The following is a 24,282-nucleotide window of genomic DNA, read 5'->3' as shown; positions in this document are numbered from 1 at the left end:
GCAATGCGAGAACGCAAAACAAGTCCCGTTTCCTTTATGTATAAATGGATACGCTACGCAGGCATATCTCTCGATCATTTTGAACCATTGTTTTGAACACGGTTGGAGATTCCAATCGGGCTCACGATATGTGAGAACACATGACCTCGACAGTGAAACACCAAAAACGGTGCCCAACCGGAAATGACCCGACTACGTGATGGACGAGCCCCGATTGGTTCAACCCACGTGCACTCTGTGTCTCTCCCGTCATTCGTGGATGAAGCAATGAAGCGTGCTCACCGCTACCTAGCTGCCCATAGTAGTTCTTGTTGCTTTTATAGCGTGTACTGCCGCTGATAATGGTTCCTGTTTTTGTTTTTTCAGTGTTTTGTTTTATCCAGTTCTTTTCGTTTATTATTTTTTGCGAAGGACGATTCGGTTTTTCGGCGTGTTGTGTTTGATATTCTTGCAGGCGGGAGCAAAACGGCTGTCAATGAACACGGTTTTAACTCTGGACTGCGTATGTGGACCCTGTGGCTACAAACACAAATGTGTCAGTCATCATCACGTATTATTCCTTTTATGTTCCGTTCCTCTCAGGGTGTCGGAGAGAAACGAAACCGATAACCGGAAACGGGAAAATACCGCTACTTTTAATCGAACCTCGATTGAATGAAACCGAATACTTGTTTTTCGTTCCGGATGAAGAAAAAATAAAAATATCTTATCGGTTTTCGGTTCACGCGGAATATTTGACTTTCTTTCTTTTTTCTTTTTTTTTTCCTCTCACATGGAGATAGTGTATACACCCAAGCAGCACAATGTACTGAAGGTCGAGTGCAATAGGGGTGGACGGTATATGTCTTATCAATGTTCTTTAGTTTCACCAGTGTGTTCAGTGTGTTCAAGGCCTTCCACCTACAGGTCCACCCCTATTGTACTCGACTTTCAGTACATTGTGCTGCCTGGGCATCTATGTGCTGCCCCTCGCTGCTTTGCAGTTGTCAGCGCTTAGCGGTCCCAAGACTGATTGTGACAAACAAGTTTTCGTTCGAAAGTGTATCAGCTCTGCAACTTTCCAATTTTCGGGTGGCGCCCCAATGGAGCGCTGTCCTACCTAAGCCATTGCTGATTCGCTTTGTCGGCCGGTTGCTACTTCTTTTCTTTGGAAACTCCAGTTGACCTATTCGTGTTCCCTCATATTATCTCGCACTCCAATATACGAGCCAAAATCAGTCACACGTGCATTGCTGTCTTCGGGACCTGAGACCTCTTGCGAGGTAAAACAGTTTTTAAAGTTAACATTAAAAGGTAACTGTAAAGTAACTAAGTTACTTTCACGTGGGAATGCTAGCTCTAAAGCTACATTTCAAAAGCAGAATGACTTAGTTACTTTTTTTAGTAACATACCTATGGACTGGGTGCGACACAGGCAAAAAAGAAAAAAAAAATCTATTGAAGAAGAATCGAACGCAGAGCCATGTTTTTGTGTACCTGCGTCAGGTCGAGTGGTACAGCTTGAGACAAAGGTTTACGGAACAGGCCACTGGCGTATTTTCTTAATCGGCGCTGCCTCCTATACTATCCATCACTCAAAATGTGTGTCCGCACTCCTGTTTGATGAGGGTGCCGCTCCAATAGAGAAATGAATAGGCTTGCCGCTGAAGAGGTGAATGTGAAAAGTAAATGACTTATCTTCGTTAAGAACATTAACATTATTTGTAAAAGGATTATGCTCCTAATTCGTAAGTAATCAGAATAATGTTTATTGTGAGAATTTAGTTTCTAGTTGTAACCGTCACACTAAGTCATGTACTCTTGGCCAATTAGTCGCCCTGAACTTGATGTCGCGTTGATATCGATTGATCATCAATTTCAATTTACTTTGTCGTTGTACATTGTGTATGCGTGCATGTGTTTGTTCCTTTCTCTTGTAGTAATGTCTAGTAATAGCTGTCACTGACGAGTAGTAGAAGGGTAGTGCCCTAGTCAAGCAGCTTCGTGCTGCTTTATGGCCGCCCGTTACATGTATTCTTGTGTTTAATGTCGAAATAAATGATATCAAATGAAAATGAAATGAAAAAAAAATGCGACATTCCGGTGTCGCGTATGCTTTTGTCCCAACCTGTACGTAACACTGACCAAGTTCGGACGAACGCGTCAAAACCGGAAGGTGAGCCAGATCAGTCCTCTGCGGTCCTCGCAGCTTTTCGCGGACGCTTTCATACATGCGGTGAGGTTGAATTCTTCGAGCCAGCTAACTGGCGTTTCTGTCGGTAACCACACTTTAGCCGCAGAAAGCGAACAATGGAAGTAGATCCCGCTTACAAAATTCTTGGGAACAGCCCTCACCTCTCCTTCGTACAACATATAGTGCGCGAAAAGAAAACTTCCCATATGGGTGAGACATCTTCAAACAGAACATTGCCATAGACCTCCCATAAAGTGGTGCTTTACATCCCGCGGAAGAAAAACTCCCCCACCTTTGTGTGTCTACCGATTTCACACACCCTCCCTTCGAAACACACACACACAAAAAGTACGCCCCTCTCTAAAAGGTACACAAACCTCCACTTTGTCCAAGTAAAAAATAGAAAGAAGAAAAAAGGAAAAGAAACACGCTCACGAGAGCGTGAGATGTTTCGTTTTGATTCGGGTGTTTTTTTGTCAAGTCGCACGTTCAATGCTAACAAAGGAGCGGTGTCCTCCTCTCAAAAAGGACGAAAGGCGCGCCCTCTATGAAGGACACGGGGATTAATGAAGACGCAGGATGTAAATATCCCGGGCGCGTGGAATAAACGCGATTCGATTCGGTTGCATTCCTTGAGAGCGGCCCCATTTGGGGGGTCCCCGTCATTTCTTACGCTTATGTCCGGAATTTACCCCGCAATGTGGATAACCTCTAACAAAGAAGTGCGCAACGAAGATGGTGTTTATTATAGTAAGCCACGTAAGCTGGGGATCCCAAGGAAGGAGATGAATTGCGAAGACAAGTTAGCGTCACAGGAACGTGTGTGTTTTTCGCTTTTATATTGGTCCTTGGTGGTTAATTACCTTCAACTTCAACTGCGACAGTTAGTGACTGGCAAGTGGTGGGTTCGAACCCTATACCGCCGGCTGTGCTCTCTGGAGGTTTTCCGGCAGACTTTCCGGACTAATGTCGCCCCAGTTCCCCTTGAAGTCGGCCCAGCACGCACATTAACCCCCTGTTCCCCCTCCTCTCCATCTGTCCACCGCCCACAGTCACAGTTGCTTCGCGGTGATAGCGATACTCAGTAAAAAGGAATGTTGTTGGCAGCACTGATTGGACCTATTTATCCCCGGGGCCGACGGGAAAAGTCCTCCTTCCCAGGAGCCTTTTTCTGAAACGCCTTCTAAACGGATTATGTACCCTGAGGCCCTATTCCGATCCTGTCGGTACACTCTAAAAACAGAACTTCACCGCATAGCACGCTGTGCGCCAACCACTGCCGCGAATGATAGGGTTGTCGCTTCTGATTCGAAGAGAGATGTGGGCGTACGCCTTTTTGTGGCAATTTCGATATACGAAAATTGCCACAAAAAGGCGTACGCCCCCTCTCTCTTCGAATCAGAAGCGATAACCCTATCATTCTTCACAATGGTTGGAGCACAGCGTGCTATGCAGCGGTGACGTTTTGTTTTTAGAGTGTAGGGCGAGCGCACGTGGTATGTGACGCAACGCAACGCTAGCGTATTCCCTGCGCGCGTCGTCACACGCGGGAACCCGGAGGTACCCGGGTTCGAATCCCGGCCGGTGCCGGCTGTGCTGTGTGGGGCTTTTCCTGGATTTTCCTCGGATTTCGTTTTCAGACATATATGTCGGCACAGTTCCCTTAGAAGTCGGCCCAGGGCGTCGGTCGTGACGTTGACCACGTCTGTCGACACTGTCGGTGCCGTGGCAGCAGACGCGCGCGAGACCTGCCGCAGCGGAACGCACCGAGTTCGCACAGAGCCGCAAGCGGGAAACCAATCGCCGCCTACCACGCATGTATCTATCGACGCATCATCAACATGTGGAACGAACATTCGATTATGCCAAGTGCTTACGATTCTGTCAAGATATGCTTCTGGTTTTCTGTACTTGATCCTTCATCCATTGTACCTTAGACATAACACTCGAATAATCAGGATGTGTATATCCTCTTATGAATAAATTCTCCATCAAGAATATTGAACATGTTATGCCTACCTCGTTGTTTCAAAGTCCTCCAATACTGGGAGCTTGTCGCTGCCGAAGGCTATCACACTAAACTTTTTTACACCTATGCTAGTGTAAGAGGGGTGTATTTTGCAATATACGCCCAGATCACACTCATATTACACCCCTTCGAGGCTGATCCTAGATGGGTGTGTACATCTATATTGACGTGTTAAATGTGTACTAAGGGTGTAATAATGGCGCAATGGTTCAAGGCTGCACAATGCATTACATGTTCATGTTATGCATTTACTTTGGCTGATATGCATGATACACTCACTACGGAACCAAAGCTGCACACGTTACGCCACACCAACTATTGAATCAGTTTGTTATAGGGTATCGTAGGCCAACAAGCCGCACACCCGCTAAGTAGATGTTACACCCTTTCAGAGGTGTGTATGTGTGTGTGTCGTGAAATACACCCTAAGAGATAGGTGCATTTCATTACAACTACAAACTTTTACACTCAAAGGGGCGTGAGTTATGGTACACCCACCTTACACTCAAAAGGGCGTAAAAAAGTTTAGTGTGATACCACAACTTGGGTTGCCTCGGACGGGACCAGGCGTCCTCAGCGCTCCCCGTATGTATATACGTGTCTTCTCTGTCTGTCCAGTTTTTCGCGCTGTTTTTTCCCGTTCGTGATGTACCAACTTGCCCACACTATTGCCTTAGCTTAAATGTGGACGCAAAGCTTTCTGCCATAACGCTTCGTGGACAAGGAAGTCACGAAAGACGCGGCAGACACTTGCGTGCGGATCGCTTGTGTCGCACGCAATGAAACGCAATAGTGTGAACCAAGCTTTATGCGTTAATTGCCACAAAAGGACCCGCGCTTTCTACAAATCAAGAGTGACCATTTTCTGGTTGGCTTCCAACGCGAACTCATTCGGCATCGAGGCAAGACAATCGTTTCACCGATGCCAGCACTTGACGCAAACTACGACACTCAACGTTCTGGCATCCATGATATCATAGCAAAAACGTAACGGTGCTTGTGATATTTCTACGCATCTTAACCATCGACGCGGACGACAAAAGCTATCTCTTTAGAACAAAGTCGGGAGCAGAAGGCGTTAATGTCCCCTCTAAATTTGGAACGGTAAATCTGGAATCAATCGATGGCTTATATTTGGGCCGACCCAAGCGCACAAACAGTTTATAGTGCGTCTAGATTGATTAATATTCTTCAAAGACCCTCGTTGGCTTCAGGGAAGAAGGCCTTCGAGGCTTATATTTGGGAATTATTCGTCGGCAATGACAACGGTTGGTCCGCCTATACTGATCCTAAGGTTGAACCAACTTATAGAGCACGCTTTAGATTGAGAGAGTTGGTACGTGTCAGGAAACATGGTAAAGCGCCGAAGAAAGGAAACACGGGACACACGAGCAGAACACGGGTGTGGGAGAAAAGGTTCCCGGAAAAAACGTCCCCAGCGAAAAGGTCCCCGGAGAAAAGGCCCCCTCACAAGTGCGTCCCACAAAGATCGCTTCTTGCCTTCTCTTTTATTGGTCTGCGCTTTTAGGCAACACAGTTTTTAATACCGTATACACAGTGCATTCACTGATGTGCGGATGACTGTGCACTAACAGCTTCTGAAATATGTATGCAACTCCGAACTGAAATCTCTAAAGATATTGCATATAGGTACATAATGATATCTATGAATATGATATCACAAATAAGATATATACGTATCGGGTATCGTATCTATAAAGATATTGCATCGTACTTGCTATGAAAGAATGCGGCACCCGATATACAGAATCTCAGGTCCTCGTACTATGGCTATTCTGCTCGGGAATCATTCCGTCCCCACGTCAATCCTATGCGTGTCATACTGGTTAAAATGGCAGTTCGTTTGTACTAGAATTACCGAGACAAACACAGGAAGAAGATGTATATTCTGCCCTCGATAACATGGCCTGCTCATAGGTTTCGGATGGCATATGTCAAAGCTGGTCCACTAATTTCAGGGTGACTCATGATGCTCTTTGTGGCAATGGCCAACACACCTGACAGGGCAGTGTCCTTGGTTATCTGGCCGTTGGGACATGGTTCAGCGGATAGAGCTAACAGCCAGAAGCGAACAAGCGATCTGTTTTAAAAGTGCTAAAGTTAAGTTAAAAGTGCGCTTTTAAATCTGAATCATGAAAATATGCATGGTGTCGAGTTCCTGGGGGCCGAAGTAGCCGTTGGACAACAATAGATTTCCCTCTTTCCATGCTCGGTAGCTGCTTTTTTTTCTCTCTTTTTCTTCTCCAACCACTTGCTACATCTCTGCGGAACTCTTCTAATCAGTCCCATGGGTTTCGACCAGAATCGCGTTTTAAGCGTTCAAGTACAAGACCATGTGAGCAATACAAAAATGACGTGAAAGTTTGCGCTCTAGTTGTCACTGATATCAGTTACGTGCGATAAAGTATAACTCCACGGGATAGGGACTGCTGAGGGGACCTTTTCTCCGGGGACCTTTCTGCTAGGGACGTTTTCTCCGGTTCCCGTATTGAATTTGAATGCCACGAACATAGATGACTGACTGATGATTTGAGTAAATTCGGCACGCTCTTCATGTTGGTGGGGTAAAAAAGTGATAAAGGTCACTTTTTTACCCCACCAAATTTCCGAGCTCACTTCGCAAAAATTTACATAATTAAACTTAGGTTACATGACACGCACATCCGGAGGTGGCAAAAACCTAGTAAGAACAAATGCCGTTGACGGCATGATTCTAGGTGGCGTAGTTTTTAAAAAAATAGAATTCAATGACACGTTTTCTGGGACGCCCTGTATGTCTGAAAGCGTCTGAGGAAAACCCAGGAAAACCCCCCAGACAGCACAGCCGGCACCAGGATCCGAACCCAGGTACCGCCCAGTCTCGACGTGACATGCTGGCCAGTACGCTAACCACTGATCCACGGGAGCTGGTTCCTCGGTGCCTCCTTACGTTTGGATAACACACGGCTCGCACAAAGGAGTCATCCAATCATTGGTCTTTCATTTGGTGACGTGCACTCTCCAGAACACTCGTGCTGCAGATCGCCGTGGCGCGGCGTCAGCTGTATCAGCATTGCAAAAGTTGGGTGCTAAAATTCTCTCGTGAGACGACCGTTCTCTTGCCGATTTTTATTTTTTTTTTCGGTGCGGAGTGTTCACCAACGAATAAGAAATAAAAATGAGTTTCTGCGAAAGAACGATGAGCACAGGTGACCTACAGAGCGAGTGCGAGGTCTCTGTTCGCATCGCACACATTTGCAAGAGAGTCACTAAATAGGGAGCAGAGTAGCGACACTGAGCCACGCCAGAGAGCGAGCCCGCCATATTGGGTCCAATGGGACGCCAATCTTCCCCTTCTCCACAGGAGAACGCGCGCACTCGAGCCAGCTCGCAACCCAGGAAACCGGTTTTGGATGGAGGGGATTGAACATGGACGGCGCTAAAGAAACAAGGGAAAGGGTGTTCTTGGAAAGAGAAACCACGTGACACGATCGGCCCAATCGCGGACACCGAGCGGCGGCACCGGCGCGGAAAACAAATGCGATACTCTGTACCCCTGTTTAGTGACTGTAGTTTGAAAAATCCTTCGCCTCGTGAAAAGGGCGCATCGCAGAAAGAGAGGACGTCGTGACGTATGCTACTCCCCACACGTGACCAATGACGTACGGCGACACAGTTCAAGCAAGTTATAAGCGGCGCGTGAGCTGCGAAGAAAAAACAAAGCAAGGCACGGAGCCTTCAATATGTCACGCGAGAATCGTGTCGGCCGTCCGCGGCTGCTTTCCCAGACTGTTTCTCGTAAATTTGATTGCACAGCTATAACGCACCGCAGAGAGAATATATTTTGCACGGCGACTCCTGGTGGACAGCTTGGCAGATGAGGCAGGATTTCGAGCGACGTTAATCGTCGCCTCATTGCTCCTTTAAAGTGACGGCCGCAACTGTTTCACTCGATTTCCGACTATGGTACGTGTCCTTTTATTCCTCGTTGATTATGCACTGACCAGGATATCGAAAATCCCACGGGAAATAGTGGCGCAGTTGGACTGCTATTCGATGGAATATACGTGACAAGAGCGTGTTGAGAGTATAGCGAAATTCTCTCGCTGGAAAAAGGCGAAAATGTCATTCCCTACAGCACCAATCGGAGCAAGGCCCCGAGAAATATGAAGAAGAAGAAGAAAGAGAATGTAAATTGTCGGCCGATGCCGAACATGGTGGTACGTATTTGTTTCATAGATGGGTGCACGACTAACCAGTGGCGTAACCAGAGAAGAGGGGGTTCAACCCCCCCGAAGTCGCATATTCGGTAGTGCATTTTAGAGAGGGAAAACGAGGGTAAAATCCTCTCCCACATGTAAAGTTCCCGTAGAACCCCTGCCGAAATATTTTTTTCTGGCCACACTACCGTTCTGAACTGATGTGGGAAGGCTGCCGTTGTTCAGCAGGAACGATAACTCGTAGCTTTACGTCGCGAGACAGCTATGATCACGAGCGACGCCACATTGGTTGGTCTGAGTCGGTGCCATCCTAGGCCGAAGTCGCAACCCGCAACCTTGGGATACCAACTGCTCCACTGAGGCCTGTCAGAAGGAATGCGTGAGGAGGCCCAAGTACACTAGGACATCGACAGTGTCCGATTGGAGACTGCGGGCATCGAGCAAACGTCGGTGATAGACGCAACAAAGTGTACGGTGCAAAGTCTTTGAATAGGGTGGACATGGTGGACACTATCAACGGTGCGCTGTTCCTCTTTTCTGCGCAGGTATTGTCATCCCCGTAGTGCACGCGTCGGGCATTTTCCGAATTCCGCTACTTTTCTGGGGTGGGCGTTATGCCCCGCAAGGCAGATCTCTTCATTATTGATTTCTTTAGTGAAGGAAGAAAAGGAAGAAAGATGGCCCATTGTTTGGCGACCTCATTGGCACAGACCCAAAAGAAGGGACATGAAAAGATGGATGTGCCTCGTAAAATGTTCCCCCGCAGTCTGTGTTCCAGCAAAGGCATCACCAGGCTTTCGCCCTAGTTGTAGCCACTACATCGCTACTTTGATGCTAAATAGTGCGATATGTTTTTTCCTTAACGAGGGACGGCATTCGTGAAAGCAGCAGGGGCTGCTTTTGCAGCACTTGCATAATTCCGTGATGTACGCACTGTTCCACAGCAATGAGTACCGAACAGTTACATACGACATAGCTAGCGACATATACAGACTGTCACGTGCTGCGGCAGTCAGCAATGATGTAACCCGTAGGTTGGTGACAATTGAAGCCTCTGATTATAATGACGACATCTGAATCCATGGTGAAGGGTACCGAGAGTCAAACAAGGATGGACAACAATTATACTCAATATCTGACCTCGACGACCTGCAAATATATCGCGGGTGATATTGTCCTCCTCTGGGTACGCCCATGGTTTGGCTCAGACCTATCGGTTGTCAGAAGCACGTCACCTATTCCCAATCACTGTGCCAGCACAGCCATTCGCTGTGGTTGAACTGCATATGGGTCATGACAGGTACCGTATTCTCGGTGCTTATCCTCAAATGCTGTAAGACTTGGCCTGCAGGTTCACATCGACGCAAATAACGCTTCCACGTTTATCCTTACGAAATGCCGCGATACCTTTCGAAGGAGAGGATGTAGAAGGTACCGAAAATCCTGGTAGTCTCGAAGATAAACGAGAAAAACAAAGCGTTTAGTGACGCGTGCAAACGTTTGCTGACGTCCAAGTGAGCCCTTGCTCCGATACGAAAAGACCTAAAGTGGCACTGAAGGGAGATTGTTGACAATAAAACTGGATTGTGGTTATTTAGTTCAGACTGCTGCTTTGATTTGTACAGTGCCAGTTTATAGGAATTCATTCGCAATACTCGCCGAGTAACCGGGTACTTAATGGCGCTTTGTCATGTATTCGCAGCTTGGTACCAGATCGGAGCCCATTTCTTCGCGTAAGTATTCGGAGAAAAAGCGGCAGCTGTGAGACGGCAGAAAGAATGAGAAAGTGTCTCGCAACAACGCTTTCTGTTACGCGGTAACTTGCAAACAATGACGTCTCAGTTACTGCCTACGTTCCCAGCTAGCTGCCCTTGTAAGAAGACAATTGGTCTGTATTCTACCGATAGTATACTCAAATTGGGAGTAGATTGACAGTATACTATCGACAGTATTGTGGATAGTTTTCGTACTATCGACTGTCGACTTTCGATTGCACTATCGATAGTACTAGCAGCCGAGCTGTACTGTGCAACCTCAGAAATTTCAGGGAAGGGGTGTTGCAAAAAAAAAAAAAAATCGAAGGGGAGTGTACACGCCCCTGCCGAAGTGTAAAGAAATCTCTGGTTGCAGGGGCTGGGTAACCCGCGACGTCAGGCAACCTCTACACAAAAGAAAACGAACCCCGCGAACCAAAGATCAAGGAATGACTTTTATTGCTCAGCCCTCGGAACTCTAATTGCTCGCAACTTTACCAGCGTACGCTTTTCGGATAAATCCGACAACCCTGAAACATACTAACACCGATGATTTTTATCACGCGGTATAATAAGGATTCCCGCAGAGTTCTATGCTCGGGTGAATATAGCGCACAGTTCATTACCATAAAGAAATGTGGTGCGCGGCACGCGACGTCCGAATAGTCGAAATCCATTCTACGGCAATACTCCGCCCGCCAAACATCCTCAGTGTCGTGCGATATACCCGCTTGAATAGAACAAGGCCAGAATCTGACCTGACTGACTAGAATCCGTACAGAAAATTACAAGAAGAACGGTTCCATACCGTGTCGCTGTAGCCAATGTCCGCGCATTGCTGCCAAACTGTCGTCTGCTTCCGATGGTCCTGCAACCAGTGCGCCTGCAAATGCGACAGTGTCGCGAACGTCACACTGCAATCTGGGCACACAAATGCAGCGAACTGATACTCTTTGGGCATCCACAAAATCCGAGTCAGAATCAATTACATGCGCAATCCTTAGCAATAACGCTTACAGCACCACTGTTGTAAAAAACAAAAACAAAACAGGACGGTGTCGATGGAAGAGCGCGCTCGCGTCCGGCAGCTCTCTGCACCGATATGCCGATCAGCGCGCCCCTGGAGTTCAAACATGAGAACGGGAGAGGAACGCGGGACGGGCGTCACCGTGGCGGATCTCGGATCTGCGCTATTTGTTAGTGTTTTGTATTTGTTTTGTTATTGTCTCTTTGTATATCTCGTCGGGGTGGGAATATTTATCTAAAACATGGAATAAAGCCTACACATATTTGTTTTTACTTTTCTGAGAGCACTACTAGCCTTTTTGGACAACGTAAGACGTGTCCTCACAGTGGGGGCCCATATCAACCAAATTACCGGGAGCAACAGGGTAGCACCCCCCCCCCAAAAAAAAGAGAAAAAGAACGTACCCTTTCCGTACCAGGGAGTACACGCTGAACAACAATATCATACATACCCCAAGCAGAAGAAAAAAATGACATGCTCATAGATGGCTCAGAGATGTTGTTTTTAACGTCATAATTAACGTCATAGAAGAGAGAGCAAGCGGAGGTACAAGTGCGGACAGCACCCACAGCACCCCCCGCATGACGCGAGGGCATCGCCAAATTGAACAGGGATTTGCGTGAGATTTTAATCTCAGGGGGTGTTGCAGGGATTCAAGGGTGGGCAGTAATGCATTTTTTTGTATAACAGTACATAATACTGCACAAAAACACGTATTATAATACTTCTGAAACAGTGTGAAACCGCAAACCTCTTGACAGTCACACACACACACACAAAGGATATTTATATAAAGGTGATAAATTGCTTTTTAGGAATAAGCTGGAATGTATACATGACCTACTTTCCGATTTTTCCCATTTGTGCGCGTCTACAGGGTGTGACACGCTGCACCTACAAATATCAAACCGCAAAGAATATTTCCGGACGAACAAAATGATATATTGCTCGTCAGAGACTTTTCAACAGGTGCTACGAACAGACCTGAACACAACAGGTAAGTTTGCCTTTTTCTTTTTTTACATAAAGATCGGATTTCGTAGAGCATTTTTGTACACCTCTGTCCTCTATGTGGACAACAAAAGGTTTTCTTCCGGGCGTCAGGTCTCGCCAGGAGAGGCCAAACTTCGGACAAATGAAAAGTGGGATAAAAGCAAATTCGACCTGACTTCACGCTTAATTCTTCTCCCTCGGCAACAAACATGGAATGGAACCTTCAAACAAACGGCTTCGTCACCTAAAGATATCGGCTAACAACCTCTATAATTTTTCAAGCAAAATCTGAGACCACGTCCGGACCAGCCTGCTTTGATCTTACGTGGAGTCACCTATGTATTACTAACAACGCATTATAATACATGCCCACCCCAGGGGGGGACACATATACCTGCATCTGCGGCTTTTCTGACGTTTGGCCTTTATATTTATTTTTTTGGTGTGTGTGTGGGGTGGGGGGGGGGGGTAAGATTTTTTCGGAAGCGTATTACGGGGGTGTGGGGGTGAAGGGAAAAATTCCTGTGGTGTCGGAATTCCGCGAGGGTGACTCCCGTTCCCAGATACCCGTTCCAGATAGGGGGGGGGGGGGGGCGAGAGGGGCAACCGCCCCAGGCGCCTTCACCAGACGGGGCGCCGGACGGCAGGTTCCGGGAGCTAGTTTGTATAATTAAATGAGAATCAAGAGGTGCGCTTCACGCAATCGTGCCTCAGGCGGTAGCTCGCCTCGGGACGGCTCTGCCCGTACCTGCTGGATATTTGGGCCACCTTTGCCTTTTTTGGCAAGTATTTCTTGAGAGATCTTTCGTAGTGCGTGCTGTGGAAATCGATTCTACCGGTCCTGCGTCTTCTGGCAGCGCCAACACAGACAATTAATCCGCAGTTTACGCCGCGTCGACAAAGACGAACTTGCAATAGCATGAACAAAGTTTTCGATGTGCGTACTTGCATTACTACTTCAAATATGTCGTACTACTGTTCACAGAATACTTGATGGAAGACAACTTCCAGCTCTGGAGCTACAACTAAGTCATTATAATAATATACCGCTCTACTGACCACACTGTCCACTTCGCATTTGGTCCCACATTGCGCATGAACGGTACCCTCGAGCACAGTAGTATGCTGCGATAACTTCACAAATGCTTTTTACTCTTCTGAAGGAATAGCAGACTTTTCCAGAGAAAACGGCAGACAGAATTTAATAGCTTTTCAGGGCTAAAGACTAAGGAGACGCAAGATTTCAAGGTTTCGCAGTTTGGTGGTTTAACAATGCCGTCGCCAGTGGCCGTCGCCATCTGCCAGGAAACGCAAGCACTAGTGTTTTGCTTGTTAGCGAGTATCCCTATCCAAATTAGAAGTTTCTGAGATTTACATGTCCTATTTAGTAGTCATATAAAACGGCAACCACTTTAGGCCATGGCCAAAAAAAGAAAAATGAATCGACGTTAAGTTACACAGGTTACGCTAACCACACCAGCAGTTAGTGAACCTTGGCTGCTTTGGCCAGAGTGCCAGATAAGCATGAATTTTAACCATTTTAGCGCTTGTTGCATAACTCCGACATTTCAGTCTCCCATCTATTGTGTTTATAGTCTTCGATGAGTTCTACGATGGGTTCTGCATGCTGTTAAGGTAAGCCGCAATAAAAGGCATGCACTGAAGTATTTATTCAGTGTGAGGCTCAAAACATGAACCTTAGGGATGCTCTGCGGGGTGCTGCTGCCGCACCGAAGAAAGCAGACTCCTGTAACCGATCTGTGGATGAACTTTTCGCCGAGCTTTACATTTGCGCGAAGAAAGATTCTGCTGCAAAGGAAGACTATACCCGCGTACCTCGCTTCCATTACAAACTCCCACCCGAAGAAGACATCCTACAACAAAAATTGCGGGAAGAATCACGAGCTCTGTTCTTGCAGCGCCGTAATTCAGAGCTTCTCGAGAACGACGAACTTGAAGCACTTTGGATACGCCTGGACGAAAACAAATCGCAGCCTGCACGAGACAAACCTATGATCGATTTTAAGGACTTCAAGCGAGTCGGCCACGAATGCGGCCCCAAGTTGGCACAGTTTTTCACTGCCAAGGTGTTCAACAAACTTCTTCAGGACGACGACCCTTACGGTCAGATCTCAATCAGATTTTTCTTCGCCTACGTCATGAAAAAAGTGTGGCTTCACCAGACGCGTGTGGGTTTGTCCTTGTACGACCTCGCTGGACAAGGATACTTGAGAGAACCGGACTTGGAATGTTACATCAGAGAACTCATGCCGAGTTTGATCCAACTTGAAGGGCTCGAAAAGTCTTTTCACCAATTTTATATCTGCACAGCTGTACGAAAATTCTTCTTCTTCCTAGATCCACTCCGTACGGGCAAAATAAAAATCCTCGACATCTTAAGCTGTCCCTTTCTTGATGACCTACTCGAACTGCGCAATGACCAGCTGTCCAGAGCGGACCAAATGTCTAACTGGTTCTCTGCACCGTCTGCCCTCAAAGTTTACGGTGACTACCTCAACCTGGACAAGAATCACAATGGCATGTTGAGCAGGGATGAGCTGGCTGGTTATGGCCGTGGTACGCTCACTAATGTCTTCATCCAGCAGTTGTTCCAGGTGTGCCAAACCTATGACCACGACATGGACTACAAGACATACCTGGACTTTGTGCTCGCGCTAGAAAACCGCAAGGAACCACAGGCCTTACAGTACCTCTTTCGTATCTTGGATGTCAAGAGCCAGGGATACCTGGATGCATTCACGCTCAATTATTTCTTCAAAGCCATACAGGAGCAGATTGCAATAAACAGCCAAGAACCAGTGAACTTCGAAGATGTCAAGGATGAAATTTTTGATATGGTTAAGCCGGACGACCCATGTAAAATAACGTTGAGAGACTTGATCCGTTGCGGCCAGGGCGATGTGGTTGTTAGCATCTTGATCGATGCCAACGGGTTCTGGACTCACGAGAACAGGGAGGCCCTTGTCAGTGATCTACGTGAAGAGATTGAAGTTTAGAACATTTTTTGGTGACCAGGTTTCGTTTTTAATAAAGTATTTCCGAGTGATCCTACATTTGTACATCGATCGGTGTTAAGAAAGATACAATTAATCTGCTAAGTTACACAAAAATGGCCAAAGAAGTGAGAGAATTTATTCTCAAAGTTCTCTTACTGGCGCATGCTACCGATATAACACTTCACGAGTGGCAATGCCGGCACAATTCTCCCAAAAATAATTTAATGATGCACAAAGACTAGCGTGAAGAAAATACGCCAGGTATACGGTTGACTTGAGCTACGCTAAGTTCGTTTTTTTGCAGAAACCTCGATCAATCAATAAAATGCTCATTAATACTGACTAGGCTGTAATAATTGCAACAACAGTATAATAATGCACGTGCCCTTCTATTTAATACATTGCAAAGCTCATCTACATGATTCCATTTGTGCCCTTTAGGATGGTATTCTACATCTGCCCACCTTCAGGTCGAGTTCATTTTGAGAGACTGCAGGGCTATGGAGAAAAACGGCTCTTGTTTTTACTAGCTGTCAGAGAGACCGAGGGATGCCTTTCTGCCATCCATCAACTAATGCAGTGCGAATCTGTTTTTCGGAATACGGACTGCCTGGTGGAAGGGTCCATGCAAGATATTGCTTCACATTTTATTCTTAGGTGAATATTCTAATAACTTCTCTCGTGCTCATGATGCAACCTTTAATTCAAACCTAGTTAAAGCCATCTCATGTCAGGTCAAACGCAACTTCATCAATACTAATGTGTCCAACACAGTCACATGCAATTGACTAAATATGGCCAACAAATGAACAGAAATGGAAACACACTAACGTAAATTTTTAAATGATTGCAGGTTTACGTCATGCAGGTACCAGAACATGCTTGATGCGCTGGTTGTGGCAGAGTCTATGCTGTTCAAGTACAGGATTGAAACCCTGAGCTGGGAAGAAAAGCGAGAGCTTTTTGAGCATGCCATGCACGAAGTAGAAGCAACGAGGCAATGTCACCTGAGTGACGAGTACAGAGGAGCCCTAAGTACCCTTGAAAGGGTGTTGAGAACTGTTTTAGCACGTTGGGACAGCATCCGCGGTGGTCAACATTTTACTCTATCTAGTAAGGCAAATTCAACATTAATTAAAGGTTTCATATTCGGCATTTGACTGCCCTTTACTCTTCTGGATCCAAGTGCTTTATTTTCGTTTCTCAGCTTCATATTTAACGAAACACTTAATAAACTTAAAACACAAAGACCCCAGACACACAGTCTTCATTTCTTTCTGCAGGCTTTTAACAGTATGAGAGAGGAAACGTTTCTGTAGAGTTTCTGTATCAAAGATGTGGCAGCAATGCTCAAAAAGTGGCTTTCTTACTCTGAGTTTTTTGCCTCCTAATCTCATCTATTGTGAAAGCCTGTAGAATTTGGGAAACATCATTTCATCAGTCTCACAGCATCTTGAGTAAGCTTGCCTGCTTCCTGATCATTTTTTCTGTCAAACGTTTGTGCTCTTGGAGCTACTTCGAGCAACGGTCAGATATCACCCACATCGAAACAAGCAGAGCCAATCAGCACGTCACAGCTGTCTGACTGCGCAGAATTATTCGTGAAAAGTTCACCTAACATTCATTATCGTTTGCCACGGATAACTGCTTCGAGGTCATTCTGCATCGCATTAATACATTTTTCAGTTCCATTTCAACACGTTCTAAGGTTGGTGGACCAACGTCTTGTCACACTGAAGAATGGCTCTGCTATCACTTCTACCTCCTCTATCAATGGAGTCTTGGAATCTCTCTTTGATACCGTGCTGAACCATGCCATAGTGCATTTCAGCCAGTCGCCAGTCTTTCGCGCTATGGAAGAGGACATGCGCATGACTAGGATACAGACATTTCTACGGGTACGTTTTATTCGGCAATTGTACTTCAGCTCACTAGAAGATGGCATTACGTATCAGCTTACAAGAATCACGTTAATTTTGTTGTCACTTTTGTTTCTAACTTAGGCTACATACAGGCATAGAACAAGGCAGCCACGGCCTTCTCTCGATAGCAGAGGAGTTGCCTTGACTGCAGGTGGCATTGATGCAGTGGCTAAATTTTTCCCACCATGCATGGCACACCATCACAGACGCTTAAGAACAGTGCACAGATTGCCTCATACAATGAGGGTAAGTTTTGCTCGTACATGCAGCGAAGAAAACAAATGTCAGATACTTCCATTTTGATTTCAAGTTTTATTCAGTTTTGTCTTTTTGTGGCTACTAGTCTTGTAGTTAGGGTTGCCATCGGGCTGGTATTATACCGGTACGGCCGGTTATTTGCTCGCTCTGCCGGTAGTAAGGTTATAGCGGAAGCTTTTTGCCGGTATTTGTGGCTCAAGACCTTTCACAGGGGCTTTTACGAGGTTTTCCCTTCAACATTCCACTACAGCTTGAATAAATCTGGAGCACAGAACCAACTCCGTAGTCACCAGTCGTTTTCTTAGTTATTCATTATTATTATTATTATTGTTATTATTATTATTCTTTCTTTCTCTCTCTGTATGCTCTCCATCCCTCACCCACTTTCCCTTTCCCACTATTCCGCCTCCTCTCCCTCAGCCGGTATTTTTTACTACGATAGGTGGCAACCCTACTTGTAGTCGAGTCAAGGAATATGAATGTACTAATATTTATTTGGGCTGTATGCTGGGCTACTTTAGCCACATGAAGCTGGGACAAGGAATATTAATTAGATGAATATTTATTTGATTACCCGAGTGCTAGGCTACTTTAGCCACATGATGGAAATCTCCGTGAAGTCCGGAAACTGAAGCCCGGATAAACGAAATATATATAGCATGGACTGAAATCCATCCCCCTGGTTCTTTTCAGGATCACGGGAGATCTGGATAAACATAATCCGGATAAGCGGGGGTCCAGTGCATAAAATCAAATAGGTACAGCTTGTCAGGTCTGCACTGACCATATAAAAAAATATTGAACAGCAGTGTAGTATAATAGATTTCCACAATTTTGGATGTTATATTTAGTGTGTGGTCTTTCCATGTTAAAGCCCTTTCCCGTAGTTGGGGGTGCAATCGGGTGTTATGGAGGCGATTTTTTTCTTTGTCTAGCAAGGCTGGCAGGTATCTTGGTCAAACATGCACTTCTCACAAATTATAGTCGCAAGGTACACTGATATGAAATTTACACCGGACATGCATTTAGATCACCATGCAAAAGTGTATGTGATACTTGATACGATGTTATACGTGATTGCTGTACAGTTTAACCCAAATGGGCCCGAAAGTGACACGAGGAGAGGGAGATTATTTGGGAGAAATTTGGTTCAACCCAAAAAGTTGGACCCTAATTATATTTATTTTTTATCGGATACATCAGAGATAATGGGATTCTGTGCAGCTCAACTGTGTGTATGCTACATTGGAACTGCAGGCGATTCAATGTTCGCATTTGGGGTATGTCATTAACGTAGGGCAGTCTTGGCATTAAATGGAGAATCTTTAATCTTCTTTTTGAAAAAAGAAAAAAAAAAACATGCTGGGATTATCAGAGTTCCTGGCATAAGTCGAAATGTATAAAAATTTTATGGGACAATTTTTATTGCCTTTTATAAAATACGGAAACGTAAATGTACCACACAGCAAAAAACCACAAGCATCCGAATCATTTAGCATCTGCTACACGTTGCTTTGAACCGGTGCAGATGGTGAAAAATTTTAACCAATCACGAAAGCATAAACATTGCCCCCAGTGTAAGAGAACTGTACGTTTTCAGATAGAGTACACGCTGTTCCTCAAGGAAATTGGCCTCCCATTGGACGAAGCCCTGAAGTTCTGGTCGCAGGAATACATGCGCACCTGCAGCAAAAGTTCATCCTGCAGTCACACGTGGAACAAAGACAGAAGGCGCTTCAGCTACAGCATACGTCACCTGTATGGATATGAAGGGTCGCGGAAGAACTACTCTTCACATTCCTGCCGGCACTTACAGCAGAATGCCAGTTGTCCGTTAGTTGCCTGCAGCAAGGAAGAGCTCCTTGAACATGTATCTTACCACAAACAGGTATTATGCATCAAACTGAAATTCAACATCGCTTTATGCTGCTAAGTGGCAAACGTGAGAATTCACTGGAGGAAAAGCTCATTTTAAAGGGGCCCAGAAAGCCATCCAAAAGATTTTCCATTTCTGGAGAATTACCAAATTGACGTAACCTGACATGACAACTAACACAAAAATTCTCTGTACACAGCATTTTTCTTGGACACGCGCGTTCACGCTCTGCAAGCCGAAACGAGGGGATTGTGATGTCATCACTGTTACAAGAGAGACCGCACTCCAATCAGGGGCCGGCACTTTTCGCACCTTTTTCTCTTTTTCCTTTCTGCTCCCAGTTCTCTCTCTCTGCAGTTAGCAGAAAAGGCTTCTGCAAACAAGCAAACCAGTTAGCGGGTTGTACCGCGATGACGCCAATGCGACTCTGGCAGCTAGTGCGGCGGGCATTGCCACTGTTGCGCGCGGTCGCAATTTTCAAAATCAAATTCCACGATATGTATCCATCTGTGGAGTGAATCACTTCGCTTGGTGCGTTTTAGCAGTCAGGTTAACGGCTTGGTTTGAAAAACGGTCGTGACAGGAACGCTTTCTGTGCTCCTTTAAGCGAGGTCATATGAAAAGCATCAAAGTTAATGTGACCCAGAAATACGAAGCAAACTCCACTTTATGAGCTCTAAAGTGTTAAAACCTGAATTAAGCGATGGCCATACTTCCCTCACGGCCTCACCAGTATAAAGAGACTTTGTAATATTCTTATGACAACAGAAGGTAGAAAACTGTGGAAGTAAGAGTGTGAAACCACCCCTCCTGTAGAAAACACCTCACCAGACTGCTCCACCTGAGAATGCACGTGAGAAGCGCAGATATTGTGGGTCATATGTCACAATTGTGACATGGGAAAAAAGGGTAATTGAGCACGGGATTTATTGCTTTTGCATCACAGACGCAACATTGATGTGTGGAAGTAAAATGCACAATTCAGCTGCCCTTACAATACCAAAACATGATAAACAAAAAAGCTCTCTGCAGGGCACCTTAAAAGGTTCACTTATATTAAAAGTACAAAAACAAACATACTAATATTCTCACCCCCTCTTCACCAAAACAGGTTCAGGATGTTGAAGATATCTGGAAACTGTGCAGTGAAGGGAGGCACCTGACTGCTTGTCAACTTCATCAGCAACAAGTGCACGTCCATCACAATGTGCAGAGTTCTGCTCTGCAGAAAAATTGTTGCAAACCAAAACACCAGACATTGAACAAAGACAGTAAAACATGTGGAAGAGACGTTGCAGCGATAACATCCTTAAATTTCAGGAAGCCCACAGAATATTATGCTTCTCTAATGAACTTGTTTTGCAATTGCAACACTTAAAAAGTGAGATGAAGTGCAATTTTTGATTCACTCTTATTAATGAAATTAAACACATTACAGAGCATGTGATACATAGACAATTTTCACAGAGCAAAACTGAAAAAGCTTGAAATGTTTAAGCATGCATGAGCAGTGTCACTCTTCACTAAATTTACCCGACATTATATGTGAAACAATAAAAAGTTGGTAATGAAACTACTACATATCGAGTCAAGCGATCACAATGTTTATTTTTTATACACCTATCATCATATCACAACACAACAGTGAATTGAAATATAGTAATAAGACTAATATGCGGCAAAAAACCTGCTATTTTTTCTGTAAATGTGAGCAATTATTTGTTTCTAGACCAACAACAAAACTAGTACGTAGTTACCCAACACACAGAAACCAAAAGCACGTCTTGCCGTAACTACCGCTGTGACTAGTGGCAGAAAGTTTGAGAAGTACCGTGCTTTTCACGTATTACACAGACAACTCAGCTGTGTGTGTGTGTGTAACAAGTGCTATGCAGCATCTAAAACTGAAAATTTACACAACCTGGATATTTCCATTTCCTGGTTACATGCTGTAAATACGATAGGGAACCTTGAAGGTTGGAAGCACCATTACGGAGACTGAGTTGACAAATTATTTGGAAGAAAGAGTTGTCAGTCATAAAAATAGAGGAATTACAGTATTTATACAGACAGTATTGTTGAGATCACCTGGTGCTTACAGCTGTGGGCACTGTACACATGTTTTTGGCACAGTCTCATTGGACGAGCATTGTCTTGTAAAGGCTTGTGACACTGATAGTGACAGGGAAAACTTGACCGCAAACGATAGTTAATGTAATTCGCACCGGAGGCTTAAAAAACTAAGCACATCATCTGACACCTGGTGCTTACAGCTGTGGGCACTGTATATATGCTTTTTGGCACAGTCTTTTTGGACGAGCATTGTCTTGTAAAGGCTTGTGACACTGATAGTGACAGGGAATTGTTGACCGCAAACGATAGTTAATGTAATTCGCACCGGAGGCTTAAAAAACTAAGCACAACATCTGACATGAGGGTGTGAGGGGTGCAGAGTATGTGGACTGAGAATTTGTAGAACAGTGGATGATGAGACCTTGCTAAATTAAGGGGACAAAAAAATGGAGAGACGCAACCGGCAAAGAAAACTCGAAACATAGCAAACAAGATTTGTGGCAAACATATAGCAGAATTATTGGTCCTCAAAAAGTAAAAAAAGTAAAGTAAAGTAAAAAAAAGTGCAAAAGTAAAAATACCCTGCTTTGTTAAGATTGTTTAAACACTCATACAGACTTCAGCATAAATGTGTGGCATGCATTGTAATACCTATAGTGATATGCTGATTTGTAAACTTATAACCCGCCTTACTTACTTATCGTTTACCCTTAGGATTACAGGACTTATTCCAAAGCCTCAGCATTTTACAAACTATGTTGGGACTACTCCAATGTAAAACATAATCTCTTATTATCCATGACATATGCCATCACATTTATTGTACAGTCATATGGAAGTGCACAAGCCTCTTAAAAAGTGCTCTTGCAAGGAGCATTGAACTGCTAATGTGGAACAGATGAAGAATACACAAAGTAACAAGAGAGAGAAAAGAAAAGCTACCTAAACTGGTACCTGAAACATAAAATGTGTAAAAGCTCAATAAAATATTTCACCACTGTCAAAAAGCAAGAACACAGCACAACGTGGCCCATCTTCCATGATCTGCAACATGGAAGTTGTGCAACACAATGCTGGCAAGAGTTTTAACATATAGTACAAATATGCAGCATCGTAATATCCTGCATTACCGGCAAAAGCACTCAACATTCCTACAACATACAAAACATAGTTGACTAGTGTGTCAAAAAAAGAGAAAAAAAAAAAAAAGTCATTTACTGCTAAAGTCTTTGTCATTTATGCAATTCTCGCAGTAACAACCACATTCCTTCTTTCATGCTTAAGTAGTCACACATGAGGAAGACAGAGAGAACATGACAAAACAGCTGCCTTTCGAGCTGCTCAAGCTGCATGGGAATTCTGTGTGGACTTGAAGTGTTCCAATGTCTTACGACTGTGGACCGTAGCCATGACGAATACTTCCGCAACAACTTTTTGGAAATGTCTTCCAGCTTTTGCAGAACATAACTACTGTCTGAGCTAGCACACAGCATTGTGATCAAGAAAGGTAATTTTAGACACACTTACAAAAATTATTAGAAATAAAATGCTTATGTGCCTGGAAACATCCGTCATCCCAGCTAATATGAACTGCACCCATTTATGAATAGCGGGAACACAGAGGGTGACACTGATCGATGGAAGACAAGTGCCATAGATGAAACATCAAGAACCCATTATCGTAGTAGTCTGCTGCCACAGAACCAACAGAGGCAGCTCACACTTGCTATCTCATGGTAATCAATGCTAACAGGTTCAGTTTGGGTGGCTGAAATTCCACACTACCAATAAATGATAACAGCAACACAATAGTAAGTTGCAGTAACCTGTAGCCAGACATAGTATGCGAGGTGAGATACATATATGGTAGCTTCCTCGTGGGATTTTGGAATATTCTTCGTGGCAGCCAAAACCTTTGTGAAGTTCCTTGGGGTGCTACCAAACCCACCCCTCCCCCAGGAGAAATAAAACTAAAAATAAGCCCCATTGGCTGTGTCATCGTCCTTGCTGTACAAATATACCCTTTTCTTGTTTCGCAGCTGCACTGAAGAGGTCAAAAGCCATTCATTCAACTGAATGGTAGGATTGAACTGATAGGGTTATGCTAGATATCTATACACTACAAACATGCATTTCCTGAGCTCTTCTTAAGTGGCTCGCAATCTCACCTGTAAAACACTCGGTACAATTATCGTTGTCCGACGTTTCTGACTCTAAAAAAAATCTATTCTCAAACATTCGGGACGCCTCCATCGTTCCTAACAAAATAGAACAGAAACATATATTTAATGGGACAGATCATAAAATATTTACACATACATATGGATGGGGTTCCAACTTTTCAAAGTATAACCCAATAAAATTGATAAGTTTGATCTGTTCGCATTTACTGTATCTGTTTGCATGCAACATCGACTTTAAGATGTTCGCGGGTGACATTTTGTGAGGCACCAGAAAAAAGTGCACGTTACAACACATATAAAAGTAACATTAAATAATGATGCGTGCAATTAGTTCACTATCGCAATAGGGATGACAAGTCCCCCTCGCAAAATTCGAAAACTCGGAACCCCGTATAATATAGTATACATTACGTCGACCTATAGCGATATTCATTTCGTCTGCTTTTTGTTCCAAAGTCTGTGGGATGAAATGCCAGTATATGAATACAGCAAAAGGGAGGCCTCAATAAGGGGCCTCCCCCGACGGATGGAAGGTTCATGCGAGCGGATGGTCCCCGCGTGGACCCCCGCTTGAGTGGCCGTCGAAGTAGTCGACATGGAGGTGACTGTCGCCGTGCAGAAGACCTTTCTTTTCTTCCCCACCGTCGGCATAGAGAGAGTCATACACTGGGTTGCTGAAGTTTGTAGCCTGCAAAATGGTAGTGCAAAATTTCAAATTCACGATGAAAGGTGAAAGTCACTGAAAAGGTTAACCAGC

The 24,282-nt window shown here is 44.7% G+C and overlaps 4 protein-coding genes across 10 annotated transcripts in view; 2 read left to right on the top strand and 2 right to left on the bottom strand.

Moving 5' to 3' along the window:
- The window catches only part of LOC135389107 (tensin-1-like), a 160,725-nt gene extending 149,579 nt beyond the window's left edge, over window positions 1-11,146 (bottom strand). For all 7 annotated transcript variants that reach the window (XM_064619086.1, XM_064619087.1, XM_064619089.1 and 4 more), the window contains exon 1: window positions 10,985-11,146. In XM_064619086.1, the coding sequence (XP_064475156.1) occupies window positions 10,985-11,137 (153 nt within the window). In that variant the 5' untranslated portion in view covers window positions 11,138-11,146. The remainder of the gene's footprint in view (window positions 1-10,984) is intronic.
- A 2,333-nt stretch (window positions 11,147-13,479) lies between these two features.
- LOC135389109 (uncharacterized) lies at window positions 13,480-20,848 on the top strand. The gene is made up of 7 exons (XM_064619100.1): window positions 13,480-13,831; window positions 15,655-15,870; window positions 16,067-16,326; window positions 16,900-17,111; window positions 17,217-17,381; window positions 18,994-19,281; window positions 20,381-20,848. The coding sequence occupies exons 1-7, from the start codon at window positions 13,821-13,823 to the stop codon at window positions 20,645-20,647; spliced, it is 1,419 nt and encodes a 472-aa protein (XP_064475170.1). The 5' UTR covers window positions 13,480-13,820; the 3' UTR covers window positions 20,648-20,848.
- LOC135389110 (serine/threonine-protein phosphatase 2A regulatory subunit B'' subunit gamma-like) lies at window positions 13,826-15,265 on the top strand. Its single transcript, XM_064619101.1, has one exon. The coding sequence runs from the start codon at window positions 13,888-13,890 to the stop codon at window positions 15,211-15,213; it is 1,326 nt and encodes a 441-aa protein (XP_064475171.1). The 5' UTR covers window positions 13,826-13,887; the 3' UTR covers window positions 15,214-15,265.
- A 4-nt stretch (window positions 20,849-20,852) lies between the features above and the next one.
- The window catches only part of LOC135389106 (prolow-density lipoprotein receptor-related protein 1-like), a 99,745-nt gene continuing 96,315 nt past the window's right edge, over window positions 20,853-24,282 (bottom strand). The window contains exon 84 of the mRNA XM_064619085.1: window positions 20,853-24,213. Within this exon, the coding sequence (XP_064475155.1) occupies window positions 24,061-24,213 (153 nt within the window). The 3' untranslated portion in view covers window positions 20,853-24,060. The remainder of the gene's footprint in view (window positions 24,214-24,282) is intronic.

Source organism: Ornithodoros turicata, chromosome 3 (genome assembly GCF_037126465.1).
Source record: "Ornithodoros turicata isolate Travis chromosome 3, ASM3712646v1, whole genome shotgun sequence".
NCBI lineage: Eukaryota > Metazoa > Arthropoda > Arachnida > Ixodida > Argasidae > Ornithodoros > Ornithodoros turicata.
The sequence above is the reverse complement of the archived record's forward strand: the minus strand, read 5'-3'. Positions and strand labels throughout refer to the sequence as shown.